Source organism: Cotesia typhae, unplaced genomic scaffold (assembly GCF_013202065.1).
Source record: "Cotesia typhae breed Kobodo isofemale line unplaced genomic scaffold, CoteBio_Ctyphae contig_5, whole genome shotgun sequence".
NCBI lineage: Eukaryota > Metazoa > Arthropoda > Insecta > Hymenoptera > Braconidae > Cotesia > Cotesia typhae.
In genome coordinates this window covers 3559186-3582888 of record NW_027423757.1, presented here as the reverse complement: position 1 = coordinate 3582888, position 23703 = coordinate 3559186, and the positions used below count along the sequence as shown (strand labels likewise).

General features: G+C 30.7%; 2 protein-coding genes across 9 annotated transcripts in view; one reads left to right on the top strand and one right to left on the bottom strand.

Annotated features, from left to right (window-relative positions):
* The window catches only part of Osa (trithorax group protein osa), an 18644-nt gene extending 9442 nt beyond the window's left edge, over positions 1-9202 (top strand). For all 8 annotated transcript variants that reach the window (XM_074248669.1, XM_074248668.1, XM_074248667.1 and 5 more), the window contains 8 exons: positions 857-1076; positions 1178-1354; positions 1448-1607; positions 1694-1952; positions 2048-2213; positions 2655-2986; positions 3090-3329; positions 3593-9202. In XM_074248669.1, the coding sequence (XP_074104770.1) occupies positions 857-1076; positions 1178-1354; positions 1448-1607; positions 1694-1952; positions 2048-2213; positions 2655-2986; positions 3090-3329; positions 3593-5719 (3681 nt within the window). In that variant the 3' untranslated portion in view covers positions 5720-9202. The remainder of the gene's footprint in view (positions 1-856; positions 1077-1177; positions 1355-1447; positions 1608-1693; positions 1953-2047; positions 2214-2654; positions 2987-3089; positions 3330-3592) is intronic.
* Positions 6684-23703, bottom strand: LOC141531130 (intermembrane lipid transfer protein VPS13A). The gene is made up of 25 exons (XM_074248665.1): positions 23220-23703; positions 22473-22580; positions 22256-22382; positions 21972-22134; positions 21659-21870; positions 21416-21590; positions 18411-21324; positions 17953-18327; positions 17518-17684; positions 16877-17205; positions 16470-16807; positions 16137-16281; positions 15768-16072; positions 15515-15689; positions 15241-15435; positions 14930-15174; positions 14593-14848; positions 14150-14507; positions 13527-14079; positions 11188-13455; positions 10359-10476; positions 10078-10274; positions 9855-10000; positions 9644-9782; positions 6684-9577 (listed from the first exon to the last, which is right to left on the bottom strand). Exons 1-25 carry the CDS (start codon positions 23358-23360, stop codon positions 9443-9445), a joined length of 10284 nt encoding a protein of 3427 aa, XP_074104766.1. The 5' UTR covers positions 23361-23703; the 3' UTR covers positions 6684-9442.

The following is a 23703-nucleotide window of genomic DNA, read 5'->3' as shown; positions in this document are numbered from 1 at the left end:
TCATGTTTATGTTTGTTTTTTACTCATAATTTTTTTGTTGTAAATTGTTGTGGTCTTTCTATTTCTCGATGTACTACCCAAGGTATCTCTCTATTGACTTAAGTCACTAGCAGAAATGTCTTGGTATCGCGCTTGTGTTTTTAATTTTTTTTTTTTTTTTGTCGCACGTTTGAGCATGATAATGATTAGTTTTCACGTTTTGTTTAAAATTTTTATATGTAAAATTGATCAAACACTGATCATGATCGGAACAAACCAAAAAAAATTTTTAATTCAGTATCAAGACAAGTTAAGAAAAAAAATTGCTTAACATGTTTCTCTTAAAATAGTCGCTCTATGTGTTTGGAAACACCATAACACCTCAAACCCTGGGTGCTAAATGGAATTATTCTATTATTGAAAAGGAGATATAGAAAATTGTAATAACAAATACGATTACGGTAATCTATTTAGATAATATCTAGTATTTCTTTTTTCAGCTGTGTTGCATGGAGAATAAAATGTCATATTTTTCTCTCTGGAGTAATCACTTGTTAATTTTTTCATCAATTAAAATTAATTATTTAAATTATGTTTGTGTTGAGAAAAAATTAACAGTGACTATTCCATACAATTAAATTTGGTTCATCGTTAACATGGTAAAAACGATGTAAAAAAAAAATTGTTTGAAAGAAAAAAAAATATTGACATATTGTAAAATAAGAATACAATGTGTCAATAAATCGTATGAAATTTTGGTTAAAATTCTTATGAATTAGAGATTGCAAATTTTTTACTGCCATGATTCATGATTTTGTGTTGCCAATTTATTTGATTCATTTTACTTATAAAGACATTTTTAATCAATTTTCTATAGGTCACGAAAAACAAAACGTGGAAGGATATAGCAGGTTTACTCGGAATCGGTGCGAGTAGTAGTGCAGCTTATACGTTGCGTAAACATTATGCAAAACATCTACTTCCCTATGAGTGTCATTATGATCGTGGTGGAGTTGATCCACAGCTAATTATCAATCAGGTTGAAGCTGGTTCAAAGAAAAAGGGTGCTAAAAGTATGGCATCTGTACCGTCACCAGGTAATAATTCAAATTATTTACTAAACACTGAAATTCATCAATATTCAATAAATTATTCATAAAATTTTTATTCACATAACCATCATTCCTTTTTCTCGTAGGCTCATCTAATTCTCAAGACTCTTTCCCTGCAGCTGGGTCGAGTAGTGCATCAATGGATGGCTACGGTAATTATCAAGGCAACTATCAGGGTGGCAATCAAGGTGGTCCGCCATCTGAGTATACACCTCCGCCGCCTAGACCACCTAGCCAAAGCAGCGCGCCTTCACTTCATCAAGGTATTATCTCTTTACTCTATAATTTAATAAATTTTTTAGATAAAATAATAATATTATTATAAAATTAAAAATATAATTAATTATTTTAAATAGGAATGCAACAAGGAAATTATCAGAATGCGGGATCGTATCAAAATTATCCTCAAGACCAATATATAAGACCGCAAGCTCCTTCGATGGTTCAACAGGGGGAGTTTAATCAACCATACACACCGCGCTCGCATTATCCCCCTTATGCGCCGGACGCTGACAGGTATAGTATTGTCTCATGTCGTAGTATCTACCAATACTCGAATTACCATAAGATGTGTCATATCAACTAATTGGATTTAATTGTAGAAGTTACCCCGGCGGGAACATTCCACCTAATAGTGCTGGAGGTCAAGACATGTATAATAGATATAGTGGAGGACAACAACCTTCGGGATATCCCGCTGGCTCTAATCCTGTTGGCAGGAATAGCAGTTACCCCACCTCAACACCAAGTCATGGAGTTAATGCGCCACAACCACCTTCTACAAGTCAAACATCTTCACCCTCTCAATCACCTGTCAATCCAACTTACTCATGTCCACAAGATTATTACAGACAGGAACAGGTAATGGTTTTTATCTTTTAAATCAGTTGAATTATTATTTATCAATATTTATTTTGATAATTTATTAACTATATTACAACGTTTATTATTATTAGGGTGGGTATGGAGCACCTGCTGGAAGCCAAATGTATCCTGCTGGTGGAGCAACGAACAAAAATATGCCACCACCACCGCCAGGCCCAACGCAGCCTAGACGTCATCCCGACTTTGCCAAAGATCAGCAGTATCCTCAGTATAACCAACCACGGTCTCCGTATCCAGGTAAATTAATTCTTAATCATTTATTACGAAGTTATTTATTTTATCGCTAAATGTTAATTTTTTAAATGTATGAATTTTCAAAAGTACAACTTTTCAAAGAATTAAAAAATTTTAGATTTTTATGAAAAATTAAAATTACGTTGTAAGGTTAATGACCCAGTTATTGACACTTGCAATTTTATTTTAATTTAAAAAAAAAAAAAAAAAACAAATCAACTCTAATAAATTAATAAATATAATTTTTGAATTATAAATTTTAAGAAAATTAGTTTTTTGAAAACATTTAATTTTTTTAATTAGCATAAAATTGCAAGTGTCAAACAACTAGGCCAGTATCAATAACTGGGTCTTTTACCTAAAATTAATCTAAAAAAAATGACAAATTTTTTTTGTTAGTATTTACTATATTAAATTGAATTTTTTTTTCTTTACTCTTGACAGGGTGGCCAGGGGCAACTAATCAGTATAATCCTGGCAGTGCGAATAACAGGGTACCTTATCCAAGTCAACAACCTCCACCGCAATCACCGCAACAACCACAACCACCACCTTCGCAACCTCCAACCGTTTCAGCTAACACGGTCAGTCCAGTTGTCGGTAGTATAAACAATAATACTCCACAATGGGCTAGTCAACAACCTGCAAGACCGTCATCTCAGCCAAGTATAAATGCAATGCCTCATGCACCGCCACCATGGGACAATCGTTACTCGCATCCACCTTCTTCTCTTTACCCATCACCTGGCTCACATCAGGTGAGGGCTACGTTACTGGTTCGTGTTATTTTTTATTTTTTTATTATTTCACATTCATATTATTGTTATAAAATATGATTTATTGATTTTCTAATTTGAATATGTCTATTTCGAATTTCAGAGTCAATTAAGTATGAATCCCATAATTAATCAACAGTCAGCACCTAAAAGAGAAATGACATTCCCACCTGACAGCGTGGAAGCTGTTACACCATTATTATACAAGAGACGTAAACTCACACGCGCTGATGTTGCGCCCGTGGAAGCTTGGCGAATTATGATGGCATTACGGTCTGGACTCCTTGCCGAGAGTTGTTGGGCTCTTGATGTACTCAATATACTTCTATTTGATGATAGCTCGGTAAGTTTCATTGTAAAAATATTCTTTTTTTCGTTCACTATTTATATTATTCTCTGATGTTTTTTTTAAAACGTAACCTTGAGATATCTAGGATTATGTTGAAATCAGAGAAAAAGTACAGCAGACAATTGCTTCGAGTTATTCTAGTTAGCTTTGTGAGTAACACGAATCTCAAACCTGCTACAATGATTTCTCACACTTGAATCATCAAAAAATTTATATTAACAAATTGATTAACTTTTTTTTATTTATTTTTATTACAGGTAAGCTACTTTGGTTTGACAAATCTTCCTGGATTACTGGATGTATTACTAGAGCACTTTTCACGTTCTCTTTCTGATATGTTTGATTCTTCGATAACAACTGATGAAGATCGTTGTGGATTTGATAAAAATGCAGATAGTCCTGAGGTCGATCTTGGAGCTGTATCGCGTCCAATTGATGCAGAAGATCGTACAAAGCTACTTACTACCTCGAATTATACCTTCCTATCTCGACGTGGACGACCAGTTAAAATGGTGCCGCGTGACGACGATATATTTGTATTAGATACTCGTCGGCCGTGGGATCATACTGACGTTGAGCCAGAGGGTGAACCCTGGCAAGTCGATCCTAATGACACAAAATATATCATAACATGTTTTCAATCTGAAATTGGTATGGCACCATTTGCAAGGCATTTGAGAGATGAAAAACCACCCCTTTTACAGAAAGAAGTCGAACATACTGAAATTAAAGAAGAAAGTAAATCAGATGCGTTACCTGAAATTTTAGAATGTCACAATAAACCTGTTGAAACTCCTGACAAGTTGCGTGAAAATGGTGAACGTAAACATCAGACGGAGAAAAAGAAAAAGACAAAAACGTTGAGTGATGTTCTTTCGAGGATAAAAAAGGAGCCAACGGAGATGAATGATCTGACAAGAGAGCTTTTTGAAAAGAAAAACGACGGTTCAAAGAGAGATTGTGATCCTGAGAGTAAGCCAAATAATAATATGAGCGAACACATTGTCTTTTCGAAATCAGAAGAAGACTCACTTCCAACTCCTAATGGCCTCAGTGACTCAGCAAGTACGTTTGAATCTGAAAAACGTGAAATAAAAGTCGAAGAACCGGAACAAGAAAACGAGGACGATGCAACGAAGATAACAACATCAACAACAACAACAACAACATCTCCTAGTACGACAACAACAACAACAACAACAACAACAACAACAGCAACAATAAATACAACAACATTTAGTTTGACAACTACAACTGCAACAACAACTATCACTACAACTACGACTACTAGTGAAGAAGAAAATAAAGAGGGACCAAAATTAAATATAAGAGATCCGGCAGGTACTCTTAAACGAAAACGAATAAGTGATTATGAAGATGAAAGTTATTCAAGAGATGAAGCGAGTCTTTATCTTGTTACTGAGAGTCAAGATAGTCTTGCACGACGATGTGTTTGTCTCTCAACAATACTTCGTAATTTGACTTTTATTCCTGGAAATGAAATAGAATTCGCAAAGAATGTCACTTTTCTCAGTATACTTGGTAAACTTTTACTGCTTCATCATGAACATCCAGTGCGAACGCAGAAAACCAGAAATTATGACCGTGAAGAGGACGCTGATTTTGCTGATTCTTGTAGCAGTCTTCAAGGTGAAAATGAGTGGTGGTGGGACTTTCTATATCATATACGAGAAAATGTTCTTGTAATGGCAGCGAATATTGCTGGTCAGACAGATTTAAGTCAGCATCCTGAAGAAATATCGCGACCGGTCTTAGACGGGCTTCTTCATTGGGCTGTGTGTCCAGCAGCACATGGACAGGATCCATTTCCCACGGTAAATTTCGCAAGTTCGCTATCACCGCAAAGATTAGCCCTCGAAGCGCTCTGTAAACTCTGTGTCACCGAGAGCAATGTTGATCTGGTTGTTGCAACACCACCTTACTCAAGACTTCAGAGACTTTGCTCAGTGTTAACGAGGTTACTTTGTCGAAGTGAGGAACAAGTGTTACGTGAATTCGGTGTTAATTTATTACACTTCCTCTCGGCAGCTGACAGTGGAGTAGCACGAACAATTGCTCTTCAAACACCATGCGTAGCACTTCTTGTCGCGTTTATTGAACAGGCTGAATCTTGTGCTTTAGGAGTCGCTAATCAGCATGGGTTAACTGCTCTGAGAGATAATCCAGAATCAATGGGTACAAGTCTTGATATGCTGAGACGTGCAGCTGGTACTTTATTGAATCTCGCGAGGCATCCAGATAACAGAACATTATTATTACAACATGAATCGCGTCTTCTAGCACTTGTTATGAGTCAAATACTCGATCAGCAGGTGGCTGCTATTGTTGCGCGTGTGTTGTTCCAATGCTCTAGGGGTACGTAACTTACATGATGAAAATTTAATTAAACTTTAATTGAAGGATATTAATTCATTGTTTTTATACACGCGTTTATATTTTACGGGTTATTATTATGGACATAAGACATAAAAAGGTATATTCGCGTGTAGTGTTACAACAAAGACTATTAACTTTCGAGTGAATAGAATGATTCAATAATTAAGTGAGTGAATATCGTGCTCCATGACCGATTAACCTTCACCATAAAAAGATATATAAATATATATATACCCTTTGAATTATTAATATATATCTCATGAAGGTCAACTAATTAAAGTGAAACTAATTGTGTAATGAAATAATAATTAAAAAATAAAAAAGAACTTCTACAATTTTTCTGTGTCTGACAGTGCAGTTGTAGTTTTATATCGAGTTATTAAAGAAAAATAATAATTAAAATTAAAAGAAAATAAATAAATCATTTAAAAAGTAAATAAAATATTAATTATAACAATAACTATATTAAAAAAAAAAAAAAAAAAAAAAAAAAAAAAAAAAAAAAAAAAAGAATTAATGCTGATAATCGGTGTTAGCATATTAGGTATAAAAGTGGTCTGATGTTTACCATTTATATACCTTCGATTTGTGAAATTGAAATAATATCGATAGTTTAAGATATTTCATAATTGATGAAGAGACTTTTAAGTAATGAAACAGCGTTTGCATAATAATGATAAGTATGATAATTATAATAATATTAATAATATATTAATAATGTATTAATGAAAATGAAAAAAAAAAAAATACACAAAAAATACAAAAAAAAAAGATTTAATATCTTAATTTCGTGAATTAAATTACCAACAATAAATTGTCACTGTGAACCAATGGTGCGACATTAAATAATGCTAATTATTAATTTGGAAGATTAATGATTAATAGATACGCAAGAAGATGATTAAGAAATGAAATGAAGATTAAATGACTAGAAGACGAATAATAATAAAAATAATTATGAAATATACGTCGATTGACGATTTATTATAAATGTTACAATAATATAATGCAAATTGTGCTGTAATTAGCAAGTAATTAAGATATTTTGTAGATAACGTACACTTCCATTGAATCTTATTAACTATTTCTTTTTTGCGTCTGCAATATGCAGCAGCTGAAGAAAATAACGCGTGGAACAAATTTCCACTAAAAGTCTCACCTTTAGTAAAAACAGAAAGATATAAAACAAAAAAAAAAGGGAATAACGCAGAAAGAACTTAGTATTGACATTGTAAACGAGAGTGAAAGTGCGAAATAGTAGAGATTTAATAAAAATATAATATTAAATAAAATAAAATAAATTAAAATATGCAAACGAGATATTGAAAATAATAGAAAGCGTGAAAGAGGGGCATCTAAGATCAGCGTGTTGTGCTTATTTATAATCATGGACAAGAATCAATGCGGTTTGATTGATGTTGATTTCATAAATAAAGTAAAATATTAGAGAAACAAGTCCGAATGGGTGATATGTCATTTACACATATGAGTAATAATAATATTTAAATGATTACGCGTTTGTGTTTGAGTCACAAATAATTAAATTTCCGCGTTGTGTATTAATGATAATTGATGAAGATGATGATGATGATGAAGAGGAGGAGGAGGAGGAGGTAGTGGAGAAGGAGGAGGAAGAAGAGTATAAGTAAAAGGATAAAAGAAAAAGAAAAGGTGAAGAACATGAAAAAATATTTACAGACATATTAAGGGAAATGAAAAATGATAGATGGATTATGTAGAAGGAACTCGCGTCTGTGTATGTCTATTCTCACGTGCTTAATTGATCCGTAGATAAAAAAAAAAAAACAAAAGAATAAGAGGAAAAGAAAGCGAGGAGATAAATTTATGCGATAAATGAAAATCGATGTATAACTATTGGGGTATAGGGAATAAAATGATTTGTAAAAAAATACATACGAAAAACAGCTTTGTCAACTATGTTAAAAGTTAACACATAAAATATTCAAGTAATTCAGGGAAGTTGTAAGCGAAGTGTTTAGTCTTGACTTTTTTTTTTTTCTCTTTGATAATTATTCTTTTTATTTTTTCTGTTTCTGTTCCTATCGTTTTCTCTTTCAATGCTGTTGTTAATTAATTCTTTGTATAATTCCGTTTGTCTTTGATTTATTATTATAATTATAATTATTACTATTATTATGAGTATATTATTATTATTATTATTATTATTATTATTATTATTATTATTATTATTATTATAATTCTTCTGTATAATAGAACTCACAATGGTTATATTTAAGAGACAGATTTAAAGAGAAAACGAGAAAATGTATGATTGTATTTGTTTATGTATGTAATAGGGAGAATGTAATGTAATAATACATTTTTATTATTGAATGAATTAAAAAAATAAATATAAATAAAAAAATAGTTGAAATTTCATTTTGTGAAGATAAATAAAGGTTAAAATAAAATAATAATAAATAATGTATGAATGTGTCTAATATGTATGTAGAAATCTAGAATGATAAACAAAGAGAATCATGTTATATTTTTTTCCGTAATTATTGAAATATTTAACAAAAATCATAATTTAAAATTTTTTTTTAAAATATTCTTTTTCTTTTTTTGTGAATTATATGACAAAAACAGTTTAAGATTTTGCAGACTGTAAAAAACCTAAAAACGAAATTATTAAGCATGAGTATGATAGAGAGATGAAAATATTAAAGGAAACATAAAAAATGGGCCAAGTGTTAGCTTTTATTTGCATATTTAATTCTCAAAATTGTATACATATAGATGTATATTTATTACATGTATGTATATAATTAAGTGAAGTATATAAACACATACTTAAATATATATACATATGACGATCTCTATCTTATTAGAAAGTTTGGCCAGCAATCAAGTATATAGATTACCATTTTATTATGACTTTTTTCTTTAAATCCTCAAATTATATTAATTTTTATTTTGATTCAATTTTTTAAACTTTTATTTTCGTTTAATAACAAATATTAATTACTTTTTTTGTCGTTATATTCATAATTATAACTTTTATGATCATGGATGGAAATATTTACCTGACCCCTCCGCCTCTTTATTGTAATTCAAATGTCGAGATAAATATCAACAATTAATTTATTATTGGGATCATATGGTTTATTTTTTATTAAAAGTCAGCGAGTAGTTTACAACACAATAATAAAAAAAAATAAATAAATAAATAATATTCAAACAAGTACACGCGTGATGGTAATACCGCCTATAAATAAAATTACGATCAGTAATAAAAAAAAAAAAAAAATGATAACACAACACATACTTTCCCTGAACCTTGGCTTACTCTCCAGTCCCCCAAAGTATCCTACTATATAGACATCTTAATACGTGTAGCTCTTAAATTATTTACTTTAGTTCGAGTGGAGATGCCTGTAAGTGTAATTTACTAAGACTTTTTGTAAATAAATTATGAAATAAACTAGATGTACTTTATCCAGAAATAATTGTTATTAAAATTATTCAACACCGAATATTTTATTTTTTTGATTGATTAAACTTAATTTTTTTTTTTCAACTTAAATTAACATTTATAAAATTTTCCTTAATTTCATTTGTGTTTAACTGAACACGTTATACAGAATTACATGGTACAGAATAAATACTTTTTTTTTAATACAACATATACACAACATTAAAAAAATTTTTTATAGCAATAAATAATAATTAGAAACTTTTTTCTTGTCTTATCCTGATCGGTATCTTGAATTTATCATATTTAATATCATGGCAGTATTTATTTTTTGACTGAGCCATTTCAATGTCGTCGTATCTTCGCTCTCCAAGTACCAATCTGCCGTAGTCTGTGATAAAATTTGATTCTACAACCCAGTTATATTAATTACAATCATTATTATTAAAATAATAAAAATTTATTTTGTAATTACCTGTGATATTTTATTCACATGAAGAATAAGTTTATTTCCATCAACAACAGGTGGTTCTATAAGTTCTTTAGTTTCGATGGACCATGCAACGTGCCAAGACGCCCAAATGCTGCATCGTTTTTCCACGAGATAAATTTTCCTGGAGTAAATTAAATATTTAATTTCATACATTCAACAATATCATAATTATAGAATAAAAAAAAATATTTACTGTAAAGACACAAGAGCTATGTGTTTTCCGTCATTAGAAAGTGCAGCATGAGCCCAGTAAATTTCAGCATTCGCATATTCACTCTTTATTATTGTGTTTAAAAGATACATTCCACGAGCTTTGTAAGTTGAGTATAGTTCTACTGCCTAAAAGAAAAAAATTACACACTTAAATAATTTCTTAATTATGAATTAAAAATATTAATTTAAGCAATCAATTTTACCAGGTACGGATTAATATAACGAGGAAAGCGTATTCGTGATATAAAATTATATCCCATTTCTTGAGCTCTTTTTATCGTGTCTAATATTAAACCAGGTTGAATTCTTAATGAAGATTTTCCGTCCTCTAATTTAGATATTCCAATTATTCCTTTGCTGAGAGCTTTTAAAGAATATTTTAATTCTTCCTGATGAGTATCTAACATGAAATAATTATTAAACAAAAATTAAAATTCATATTAATAAAATTATGTACAATAAATTATAATATATAAAATTTTACTATCTGATGGCTTGACTATCAAGCCAGACATTTCTAATTCAACACCGATTGAATATGATCTATCCAGTGTTAACGCCGATAACGGAGTGTCTGTACTCTCGAATCGTGAAATTTTTCTCTGTAAAAATTTATAAATTTTATAATTTTATGAAGATTTTTTGTTGTTGACATTATGGCTGTCCAGTTTTAAAACACAGTCACTGCAAAATTTTAATACCTGATTTTTTTCACTATTGCTGCATTTCTGATAACTTTTAGACCTTAATTTCGAATAATTTTTTTTAGCAATATTTACATTCAAGTATTTTTTATTCATAAATCAAATTTTTTATCAATTTGGCGCGCAAATTTATTTTTTAATAACCCAAGCGTCACAAAAAAAAATGTTGACTCTTTGATAGATTTTACTCAACAAGAAATTAAAAAATTAATAATTGTCAACTTAAATTTAACAATAGAAAATTTGTGTCGCTTGCATGGAAAGAATAAGATGACACTGGATATCATCCCAGATTATACTCAATGATATCTGTGGTGAAAAAAAATTTCAGATCGTACCTAGTATAATCCAGATTATACTGTGTAATATCTGGATTATACCCATTGTAATTTGGATTATACTAGTTACTATCTGGATTATACTCATTGTAATCTGGATTATACTAGCTACTATCTGAAATTTTTTTTTACTCAGTATAATCTGGGATAATATCCAGTATTATCTTGTTCTTTCTCTGTGAGAAGAAAAATTTTTAAAAATCTTCAAATTGTCAATTACTGTGTTTTGAAATTGGGCAGCCAATTAACTCAGATAATAATTTTATTTTACCTTATTACGAGATGTTTCTGTTTCAAATAAATTAATGTTGATAATGGGAGTAAATAGGCCGTCCATACACGAATATCCTAAAAGGTATGCCACGTTATAGCTGAGTTTCTCAGCCGTTTCATCGCCCTGTATAACTAAAGTATCCGTGTCATAGAAACTATCTCCAGGGCATTTAAAGTTGTAGCTATAAGGATTACCCAAGACTGTCATTGACAGTATTAATACATTAAACTGATGTCTCAGTTCGGATTTATAATTTTTCCATGCATCTAATAACCATTCTTCATTGTCCATCATAGTGTCAATACGTTCATAGTGAGGTAACCTGAACTCAGCTTGTTTTAAAAATGTTCCTTTGTTGGCATATGCAAACATCATTCGAATAATATTACAATAATCCATCGGGTCTTGACTAATAACTCTTGCTTCAGCAGACGCCAAAAATTTAACATGCAATTGTATAGGTGCAATATACACAAGTTCAATAATATTACTACGATTGCGATTCTGTTTATCTGGCAGACAAGGTAAAGAAACATAAACATTCGATAAATCGGTTTTTAATCTTGATGCAAGTGAATGTTTAGTAGCGTCTTTTTTTTTGGGAAATAAATCTTTGATCAATCGGATAAGAAATTCTTCTTGTAAATTAACATGAAACTCGCGTATGATTAAATTTATTTTTTTGTAAACATCATGAGTACTCTTAGTTTGTTTTAAACAGAAAAATTCAATGCAGTGTTTCAATCTTGGTATTCCTGAGCTATTACTGAAACATTTTTTTGATCCAGGTCGAAGAATAATTGGGATAATAGCATCATGTAATTGATTGTCAATTTGTATCCTGTGAATATTTCCCTGTACGTAGGTCAGTGTATTTGATTTTCTCAAGTGAATCCAAATCCCAGGTGAATATGTGCGACGAAGTTTACCAAAGAACGGTTTAGTCATGTGCATTTTAGCAAAATTAACATTAATATAATTATCAAACTCAATATTATTGGATGAATTTTTGTATTTGTCTTCCATCCATGCGTTAAGTTCTAATGTCAATGCTTTCCAACGTTTTCCAATGTCTAATTCCCAGTGAGCAGCTGAATCTGTTATACTAACGTATGCTAATTCCCGTCCGTTTGTATTAGGTATTTGCGACTCTGCTATAATACTTAAACCAATTCCTGCCAGAGCTAAAAATACTTCATTTTTACTGCACTCAGGGTCCACAAGACTTTTAGCTTTTAAAAATGTATTTTCATCCTGAGTAAACATTAAAACTCGTTGTTTCTTTTCAGCATAACTTATCCAATAAACAATAGCTTTATTTTTTTGAACTTTCTCCATAGTTGGAGCATTAGCCTCTGCCTCACTGTCAGAATCATCACTGCTACTACAAAGTGACGTCGAATTAACAGAATGCGCAAATTTAGTATCATTTGGATATTTTTTAGTAATAGAATTTGAGTGAGGCATAACTGGTGATCGTTTTAATGTTCGAAACGTAACAGTCTCTTGTCCGTAGCCATCAGTATAAAATTGTGCGGTATAACTTTTAGTTTTACTATTGTAAATATTCCATACGAGTTCTCTTATTTCTGTAGGATCATCCCACGTATAAAGAACACTTTGGAAAGGACTGAGTAAAGCTACTTGTCCTAAATTAACTTGATTTAATTTTAAAAATAAATCATCACAGAGATTATCAACTCGTACCGGTGCATCTCCGCACTCGTATTTTTCAAAAATTATTCGGAAAGGAGAATTATTTCCTCCTTTCACATCAACGCACAGAGCTGATCCATTTTCCATTCTTAGGACAATTTTTCCAATGTTAGTAAAATCAAAATGCTGGGATACTAGTTGGCTGTTCTTCCATTTAACTCTCATTCTCATGGACTCTGTGTAAGGCCAGAATGCGGTACCTTGTCCTGCTGGCAAATCGTTCCATAAATCAGCATCTTCGTTTTCTTCCATGAACCTTAAAGCTCGTTTGGTATTATTTTTCACGAAGAAATAAGGTAAAAAGGTTACAATTTTAGTAAAATTTGGTGATAATGTTGAATTAGCTATTTCTGCAAGTATTCTGTACTTTCGTTTACGTTCAACGTCTTTGCAAACTATCAGAGACATTGAACTTATTGCATCCAGGCCAAATGACATTGACCAATCCGATTGATGAACTTTTAGCATCACAAGCTTACGACGATTTTTCTTTTGAGAAAAAACTATCAAGTCTTCACCAGGAATTTCGACGGTATTTGACAAAGTTTCCTGTAAATTATTTTATTTTAATTAATTAATTAATTACAACATAAAAAAAAATAGTTATATTGATAAATTACTTGAATTTTCAAAGGTAATCCCGTTTTATTAATAATCCAATACTCGGAATAAATAACAACTGTCCAACTACTTAGTTTATTTAATTCAACACACAACATAAATGGCCTCCAAACAGCATCTGTATCGCCGTCCGCAAACATTTTAATTAATTTTCTCTCTAATTCTGAGTTTAATTTAAATGTTCCAGCCCATTGGGCACCAACGTAACTTTTAATTTTAAAATTAATCGTAGTGTCATTGTCACATTTTATTGAATAAACATTTATCCGTTCTCCTGGTTCGATTCTAACTTCATAATCTATTGATGGAACATCAACGTCAATAACAAATGGTAGTTTATTATCAAATACTATAGGTGGAACAATGCTGATGAGATACTGTGGCACTTGGCAATTAATTCTCTCGAATTTTGGATGCTCAGTACAAGTTACTTTAACTCCAAATATTGAGTTTGAATTCCTATCTTTAGATTGACAATAAATATCACGAGGAGTATTTAAATGCTCACATAATTCTTTCCAGGATATTCCGCGGTCACTTACTTGATATTCTCTGTTATTTATAAATTAAATTTTTTTTTGTTATTTTATAACTTTATCAAAATTTTATTTATTAAACTTACCCAAAATGTACAGGCATGATATGAATGGGAAAATGATAAGTAATATACATAGGAACATTGTAAATATCATGAGGCTCAATGACAGCTATCCTCATACTGTCGTCAAATGGATTTAAAGTTTCACCAATGTGCTCAAGTTGTAATTGCTCAGCTAATTGTTTTTTGTAATACAGCCCCAACATATAAGAGGTTTCATTACGAAATTGAAGAGGCGATCGAACAGTTATTGTTCGATGTAAATGGTGATTGGTGGTTACTTCAACAACTAGATGATATCTAACGTCGTGCTTTGCCGGACGTAACGGTATTAATTTATATCCTTGCCATTTAGGACAAAAAATCACTGATTCTTCAAAGTCTATGCAATTGATTAAAAAAATAAAAATTAATTTTAAAATTAAGCAACTATAATTTTTTCATAATTCTTACTAATGAAAGCATACCATCAATGTAAATCCTTAGACTCTCTTCGGTCAAACTGTTGTAAATATTGACCGAAGATTGATCAGGAAAGATAACTAAATTATTAAGAGAATTATCGTAAGACTTATCATCTTGGTCCATAAACCCGTATTCTATATATTGTTCACCAAAAATATTGTTCTCACTCTCAGGACTACTTGGAGCACTGACAGGAGAATCATCTTTAATTTTGAATTCTTTACTTGCTATTAATCGACTAATATTATTACTATTTCCCTATAAATGACAATATTAGTTACTAAAAATATAAAATTATAAAAAAAAGAAACTCTTAATAAATGTTTTTAGCAAAATTACTTTTTCTTCAGCTCGCAATTCTATCTTACTAGTATGCCCAATTTTGTTAAGTAAATTCAATTTTCCAACATTTGTAGGAACAATCGGAATTTCCGTACAACTTTTTGAAAATAATTCCAGAATAATATCAAAAATATCTATAGTATTTTTGGTGACAGTGAAATTAAGCCGCTCTTCTGCATTAATAATAATATAGTTTGCCCAACAGTCACTTTTAATTAACGTGTGGTCATGTAGGCAGTCATCTAGTAAATAATACAAATAAATTATAAGATAAGAAAAAACCATGAAATTTCAAAACAAAAACATACTTATTTCAGTCACATGATCAGGGGTTAATTCAAGACCTTCGTCTTCACATTTACTAGAACGGTCGGAATCACTGTCATCATCTTCGTCACTTTGATCTTTTGTAAATAAATGACTAAAACTCCTAGCTAATTTTTCAGAACCCTCTTCTTCGTTAGAATCTGAATCATCATCGTGTTCAAACGTGTACTCTGGTACTGAAATTTTATCAATAATTTTTTTTTATAGTAGAAGATAAAAATTTCACTAAAAATATTGATAAAAATGAATCATTACAACTTATTTTTGACGTAAGATTAGAATTGGGTCTTATAAAAATCATATCTTCGTTACTTTGATCGTCATCACTGTTGTAATTTTCAGTTCTTCGTCTTTTTGGTGTTGATTTTTTTATTTGATTCCAAGAGTGACGGCAGCAGGAGCTAAGCTCATGTGCTTCAACTTGATAAGCCTTTCGCAAAAAAAATGAAATTTTTAATTATTAAAAATTAATTTTTAAAACTTTTAAAATAATTCATTGCGCACTCACTCGTATTGTCAATTCCCATGGATTATAAGCAACATCGTCTTGTGTACAGAGTTCAATTAAAGGTTCCCAATTACCTCGATTGTGATTATAACAAAATGCATGAATTTTTAAATTAGATTCAAGTTGAAATCTATCATCGACAGAGCTGATTGTAGCACCTACTTCAATTTCAACTTTTATCATAGGAATACGTTCAATAGTTTCTTCCATTTCAAAGACCAGATGAATAACAACTGGTTTCAAGTTAAAAATTCTCACTCGTGTTGAGTGTTCATTCACCAACGCTGCTGAGTTGATCAACGAATCTGTAAATTCCTAGATAAAAATCTGCATATTTTAATTTTAAGAGTATTAATAGATATAACTTACGTTCCTGACTGTTGCGTTTACAAGGGACCGAAAAAATTTTCTTTGGAGACCAGAGATCGATGTGCGAATTTGATTCCAAGCTTCCATTTTTGTTATCAAATTTGGCATCGATGATTCGAAAAATTCCGGCAGCATCGTTCAAAATCTACTCAAAACAATTTAACATTTGATTTTTTATTTATAGAAAAATTAATTTTCATTACTTTAATTATTATTAAGGTCTAATTATTAAGCATTAATACCACAACACAACGTGCCGTTCACGGATACATTAAACATTAATTTTTGTTTCTAAACGACGACAAAGCTGAGACACAGACAAACGATGCTCACTTGGCTGAATGTGCAGATGACTCCGGCGGACAGATGAATATTGACTGGGCTCACATCGAGACATATTTGCGCTCGGTCGTCTGGGGATTTCTCTTTGGCGCTGATTTCGATGTCACAGGGATGTAGCACAGATTGCGGTGCTTGACGACGATATCGCTCTTGACTTTTGCTTTTAGCGCAGACGTTTGACAACATACATACAATAGATGATATTCCTGCATGACGACTATACTCGATTGTTAGCTCTGCTTGGACCAGGATCGCATGGGCATTGCTAGCTTTCAAATTTCCAAACAATAAAACTTCTGGTTTACGTACTCGTATAGACACCGATGTACCTATTGATAATTTTTCATTTATTTCATTTTAACTATTATTTTCTTGTAAAAGATTATAATTTTTATTACCTGATTGTTCGGATAAATCTGTTGCATTTTGAGTTGAAAATCTTCGGAATACTTTTTTCTTCTCAACAGGATTCTCTGCATGTCCTTCATACGCTTCATTGACAACACCTGTATCTGGTGGTTCAGCAGGCAGGGAATCAACAAAATAACGAGTTAGCTGTAGTAAAAATGGAATTGATAAGTTGAATCGAGTTTCTTCAATGAGCATATCAATGCACTGATCGCCTGCTGGAGCTTGTGTGAAAGTAAAGTCAAATACTGGTGGTTCGGATACTGAGATACAAGATTCAAAATTCAGTCCTGCTGATTTTGCTGGTGATTGGATTATTCTAAAATATCAAGTATTATTGTTACCATCATTTTTATTGTTATAAATATTATAAAAAATAATCTTGGTACACGGAAAGAATAAGATGACACTGGATATCATCCCAGATTATAATCAGTGATATCTGTGGTGAAAAAAAAAATTTCAGATAGTACCTAGTATAATCCAGATTATACTGTGTGATATCTGGATTATACTCATTGTAATCTGGATTATACTAGCTACTACCTGAAATTTTTTTTTACTCAGTATAATCTGGAATGATATCTAGTGTCATCTTGGTCTTTCCATGTACGTTAAAAATTATGCGTACTTGCGAATTACTGTTTCTTCTTTTCTTGTGTCTTCTAGAATGCAAGTTCTTAAAGAGACTTTCATACTCATACTTTTATTGCTGTATAACTCAAAAGTCATGATTATTTCACCAAGAGTAAGCTTTCCTAAGCCGTCATTCAAGTCACGTACTGGCGAACTCAACACCTGTTGTAATGATTAATTAAAAAAAAAAGATTAATATTCAACATAACTTCATTTTTTATGACTAACATAAATTTTTGTAAACAAAAAATCAATTAATAAAAATTAAAAAAAATAATAAATAAAAACCTTACATAACTTTAATGTCTACGTAGAGTGATGCAAAAAATGGTTGCTTAATACAAATTGTAATAAATCATACTAAAAATAATAAATAAATAAAAATAAAATTGACAAATGAAAATAGATGACTATACAAATAGGTAAGTACCTCGTCTGAGTCTGTAAACAAATTAAATTGTAATCCATCAAAAGTAATTTTCATATTTATCTCACGAATTGGATTTCCATCTTGAATAAAAAAGACCTCGAGTTTTTTAACCGTTGCTTCATTTTCGAAATTAATTTTTTTTTTCAAAGATTCATTGGCAATTGTATCATTTTGATGAATTGCGATTATTTTTGATAAATTATCTTCCCAAATGATTAAAATTGACGCGAGATCTTTCTGACTTAAGTTAATCATAAGTAAGTCCACTGATCCAATAATCTCACAAAGACCGTATATTTGAAGTCCTGTTTTATTACGACATTCAATATTTCTCTTTACATCCAACCTAATTTGAACAGGCTCTATAATTGGTTCCTTAAAAAAAAATGTTATTTTATTAAATGTAAAAAATTTCATTTTAAATTAAATAAGCAAGTTATAAGATGAAATAAATTTACTTGGATTTTTAAGACACCAGCGAGTGTCATGATAGCTCGTGACAAAGTCATAGAAAAAAATTTAATCAAGATATTGTCCAGGATAGACGAATAATTTTCCCGAATGCTTTCATCAGTGGTTCGTATCTTTTCATTTATCTTAAAAAAATTTTCAATCGTCAGAATGCCCAGATCTAAAACTATGACATTGGGCACATCTCTTGCCTGCGGCAAAAGAAACGTTGGGACTTGAAAATCAATGAAAATTCGTAATTTCGTGGCACTTTTTCTCAACTCTTCAACACTCCAGTAAACAAAAAGCTGAGATGCCTGAGTCGGCATAATTGATTTAATAAGATGTATAAAAGGTTCTATAAAATGCCGACAATCCCGAAATACTTCTGATAACAATATACAATTTATTTTTCCAAATGAAAGCTTAAAACTTCCATCGGTTTTAACGTCGTCGCTCGCTTTCATTTCAGATGCTGAATAAAGTTTGGGTGCATGTCTCACATACTTGAGATCAAATACTTTATCGTCGTCAGTAGTAAGAATTTTCGAGTAAAGGGTAATTTCACTAAGATCTTCAATAGCAAGCCCACGAAGGTATGCTGTTAATATCATTCTCTCATTCGCGTTATAAATGCAGTCACTTTCTAATCCCAATACACGAATTTCCATAAGATCCATGTCTTTAGTACAAAGTCGCAGTACAAATGTATGAAGTCTCGCCGAATAACTGAGTTTGATAGCGCCAGGCGGTACCGGCGGATCGTCTTCATTTTTTTTTAAGAAATTAAATGCATACTTTATTATTTCAATGATATTCGGTATCTGTCCAGGAAATGGTATAGTTTTTAAATCGTCACAGTAGTCTTTAATCTTAAGAAAAGCTTGTTGGTGAAAAACAACATTAAGATTACGTATATTGAATACTAGCGATTGTTCAATGCTCTTAAAATGTGATTTAAAATCCGGACAATTAGCTCGAACTTTACGATAAGACATACCGATAATATCATATGAGCCGTCAGTTGATATAAGCTCAAGATAAGACCCTGTAATTCCGGCGTTTGTTTTGTCAGCAAGAACAATAGTACCCACTCCTAGCTGAAAAGCTGGTCCGTACTCCATTATTGCAGATTCCAAGTAAAGTGTACAGAGACGTAGAATTAAATAAGGTTTTTCTCTACCGTTACTTGTACTACATGCATGAATACACAATTCACCTATTACTATTCTAAGTAACAAATTAACATGATTGTGTGGTGAGATGTTATCATCAAATCCAGAATAATTGACTGATTTAATCCACTGTTCAAGATCTTCTTCACTAAATTCCGAAGAAGAAACAATACTTTTTTCCGATTCGGTCATTATTGTTGATGGTAAAACAGTAGAATAATTAGACACGTCTCGGCCCAAAATAAATGATGACAGAGCTACGATTGTTCTTACACGAATTAATTGTTCAGATGAAAGTGAAATAAATTCACTTGTTTCTTCTTGAATTTTTAGTAGACTTTGTCGGAATTCTTCAATGTCATCAAGATTTGGTATCGATATTAGATTTAAAAATTCATTGAAACAAAGTAATTTATGCTTAGATAAATTTATTTTCAATGTAGAAATAGATACGTTGAGCTTTAATTTTGGTAGCAAACGATAATCAGGTTTAATACTAAAAGACACGGTAACATTTGATTGTATTTTAGGTATAACATGATTTTCAGAGTCTTTCCAACTCCGTGATTCACGCCAATCATCACCAGTATGACATATCAACATTTGACTATCAGTTAAAACTATATGAATACGATCATAAAGCAATTCTTCTAATTCCATTAGTGTTGCATCTTCTAGTTGTACTTCTACAGCTTGTAATTCTGTTTTAAGCGTCATTCTACCTAAATCAAGTATAAGAATATGCTCTCCTTCTTGTATAGAACCGTTATCCGGGAAAACAAAATACGGACCTTTAATATCTAATTTTAGATTTATTCTTAATCTTCGATTCATTATTGAGTTAATAAGCGTAATACATTTACTTTTTGTTCTTTTATAGCCACGTTGGAGGCTACACGCTAAATGCTGAACGTGAGATTTATTACGTTTAAACAAATTGAATATTTCTAGCATTGCGTATTTGTGATAAGTTACTTCAAATGCTTCTAATCTAACATTTATGTCATAATTAAAGTCCGAGTTTGGCGGATTTTTTTCAAAATCTATCGCTAAAAAATTAACAGCCGCATTCCCTGTTAAAATATTATCCGCTGTGACAAGAGGTATCAAGTCATTTTCTGACGAAGCTCCTTCAATAACAAGACTTTCAGCACGAGCTGATATTTTGTAAGCTAAGCATTCAGGTCGAGTTTCTATGCTGGTTAAAAACTGTGTTATTGTTGTCACAAGAATTTCACGATCATTGCTGAATAAACTAAATGACCAATTAGCTAATGTAAAATTGTATTTTTTTTCTATATATTTAGGCATTAATTCTAGCTTAAATTTAGACTCATTGTTATTTGTATTATTTGGCTTCGGACTACTCGGTATACCGCAAATTTCTTGAATTTTTTCACAATTAACAGCAAGTTTGATGTTTGATCCAGACTCAACAGTTACACAATCCGGATAATTTTCTTTTAATTCAATTTTAGCATGTTCTCTTGCAATAATAATATTTAAAATTGTTAAGCAATCTTCGTACTTCTGTAAATCTAATTTTAATTCAGTATCATTTGGTCTTAATAAACCTTGTATAAATGTTTCTTTATAAACTTTATAATTTTCACGGTGAGTTTTTATATATTTCCAAGTATAAGGCCTAATATTTTGTTCAAGAATAGCTGTGCAAGCGTAGTGCCACCAAGCTTTTGAGTTTTCAGATATTTTAACGACTGGGTGACATTTTTGAATTAATTTTGTTCTAAAAAAAGGATGAATGTATAAGTAAATGATTTTATAGAAAAAAAAAAAAAAAAAAAAAAAAAAAAATTCTATATCAAAAATAAGTCAACCTTTCTACGGAGCCTTGCTGAAGTGATTCCCACAGTAAACAAAATGCAGCAAATTGCTTGTCGGATATTTGCATTGCAATGTCTTGAAGTACAATGTCAACTAACATTCTAGCAGTTTGTCCTTCGCTACTTTGATTCATAATCACTTTGATTTTAGTTGTAAAAGGCTTAATAACTAAAAGTGATTTTAAAAATTAATTTTAAAGAAATTTATTTTTAAAACATATTTAATTTTAAACTTACGAAATTGAAATTCTTCACTATTTATAGCAAAAGTTCTTAAAGAACGATGCATAACTGCTTTCCAGGCCAAAAGATTTGTAAAATCCCATATTTTTGGATAAAATGGTAATGAAGAATTTCCATTTGGATTTAAGTATAAACTAAGGGATTCCACGCGTATTAATTGATATACTGATGTTGAGGTAACTGGAGTAACGCCAGGTTTCCATTTGCTATAAAAAAAATCAATAAAATATTATTTATAATAACCGATCATTCAACGGCAAAATTAAACCTATTTACGTTGCTGAAAAAAAAGTTATTTTGAACGTACTTGTTAGTAGTAGCCATAGAAAAACTTTGCAGACATAATCCACAAGCAATTTTAAAACCATCAGAAAAAGTTTCTTCATATCTTACATGAACATTATTTACTGTTATCTGAAAATTTTTAACAACTGATGCCATCAAATTGTCAAGAAGGCCCGAAGGTAATCCTGCAACATTTTATTTAATTTACTACAAGTCAATATTGTATTTAATAATCAAAACTATTTTTTAATCAACTGAAACCAAAATTGTTTAATGAGAAAATTGTATATTGAGTAATTAACTGACCTGAACGAAGTAATCCATCACCTTCCAAATCTTCCAAGACTTTCCTCTTTGAGGCGCGCATCAATTTTTTTTGTATTTCCGGATCATAAATCCCAGACATTGACGGTACAGTAACAATATAAATATCCTATAATTAATCAAATATACATGTCATTCTATCATTAATAAAATTATTGAGAAAAATATATATAATAGCAAAGCAAATGAAATTAATTACCTCTATACACAAAATAATTGGTTGAGAAAATAGACCTGCCCATGGTATTTTTAAAGATACCTTTCCAATAATACCAATCTCTATTCTAATCGGTAACCCAAGCTGATACTAAAAATAAATTATTAATAAATTAGTCAATATAATGAAAATTCATTTAGCAGATATTTAATTAATTTTAGAACTTTTGTTGACAAATAAATTATGGCAAAAAAATTAAAAAACAAAAATTTACATGTAGAAATTTAAAGAAATTAAAAATGCAATTTTTCTTAAATAATTTTTTAGAATTAATTTAATTGTTAGATGAAATTAAAAATTAACCAAGTAACAGCTAACTTTCATGTCATGTCAATGTAATAAATTTTAGGTAAACCATAATAAAAGTAATAAGTAGAAACCATTCTATGAAACTAAAATTAGCAAGACATCTGTCATTTTTTGGATTTTTACAAGTAAATTACTACTAAGAAAACATTAAAAAAAAAAATTACATTAGCAATCTTATGAAACGTTTTTAAATAAAATTTTTATGAAAATTAACTTAGCAGATAGTTGATAATTTTAAGAATTTTTGTAACAAATAAATTATGACAAAAAAAAATTATAAAAAAAATTGACATTTAGAAATTTTAAAAAACTACAAATGTAATTTAAAAAAAAATTTTTCTTGGAGCAAATTTATTTAAAAAAAAAATTAAAAAATTGTCAAGTGACAGCTAACTTTAATGTCATAAAAAATAAACATACCAAGGCCTCTGGTTTCAGCTTAAGATCCGTCAGGTACGTTTCACCTGAGAATATTCCTACATTAAATTGTTCAGTGTCAAGATCCTCGACATATCTTCCTAAGAGACGATTTAAAAAAGCTGCCACTGCACCCTCAAACATTGTTCAGCTTGTATTTAATATTATAAATTATATTCACAAAATATTACCCAGTGACCCAGTGACAGCAATTACATACACATATATCTGTGATACGTGTGTTCTATACTATGTTCTATTACTCTTACTATCTTTCTTCTTAGCATAGATTGACAGCAGAATATTTTGGCAGCAATAAATCAACCGCTTGTCACTTGATTTATATCGTATACAACGACTTAAACGAATCTGACGACACTCGGTCATACTCGAGGGTAACTAGGTGTATTTCGTTGAACTGTAATCCCATAACCTCACCGAAATTATATCTTTCTACCCTGAGTACCCATGTAATTTTATTTCTAAA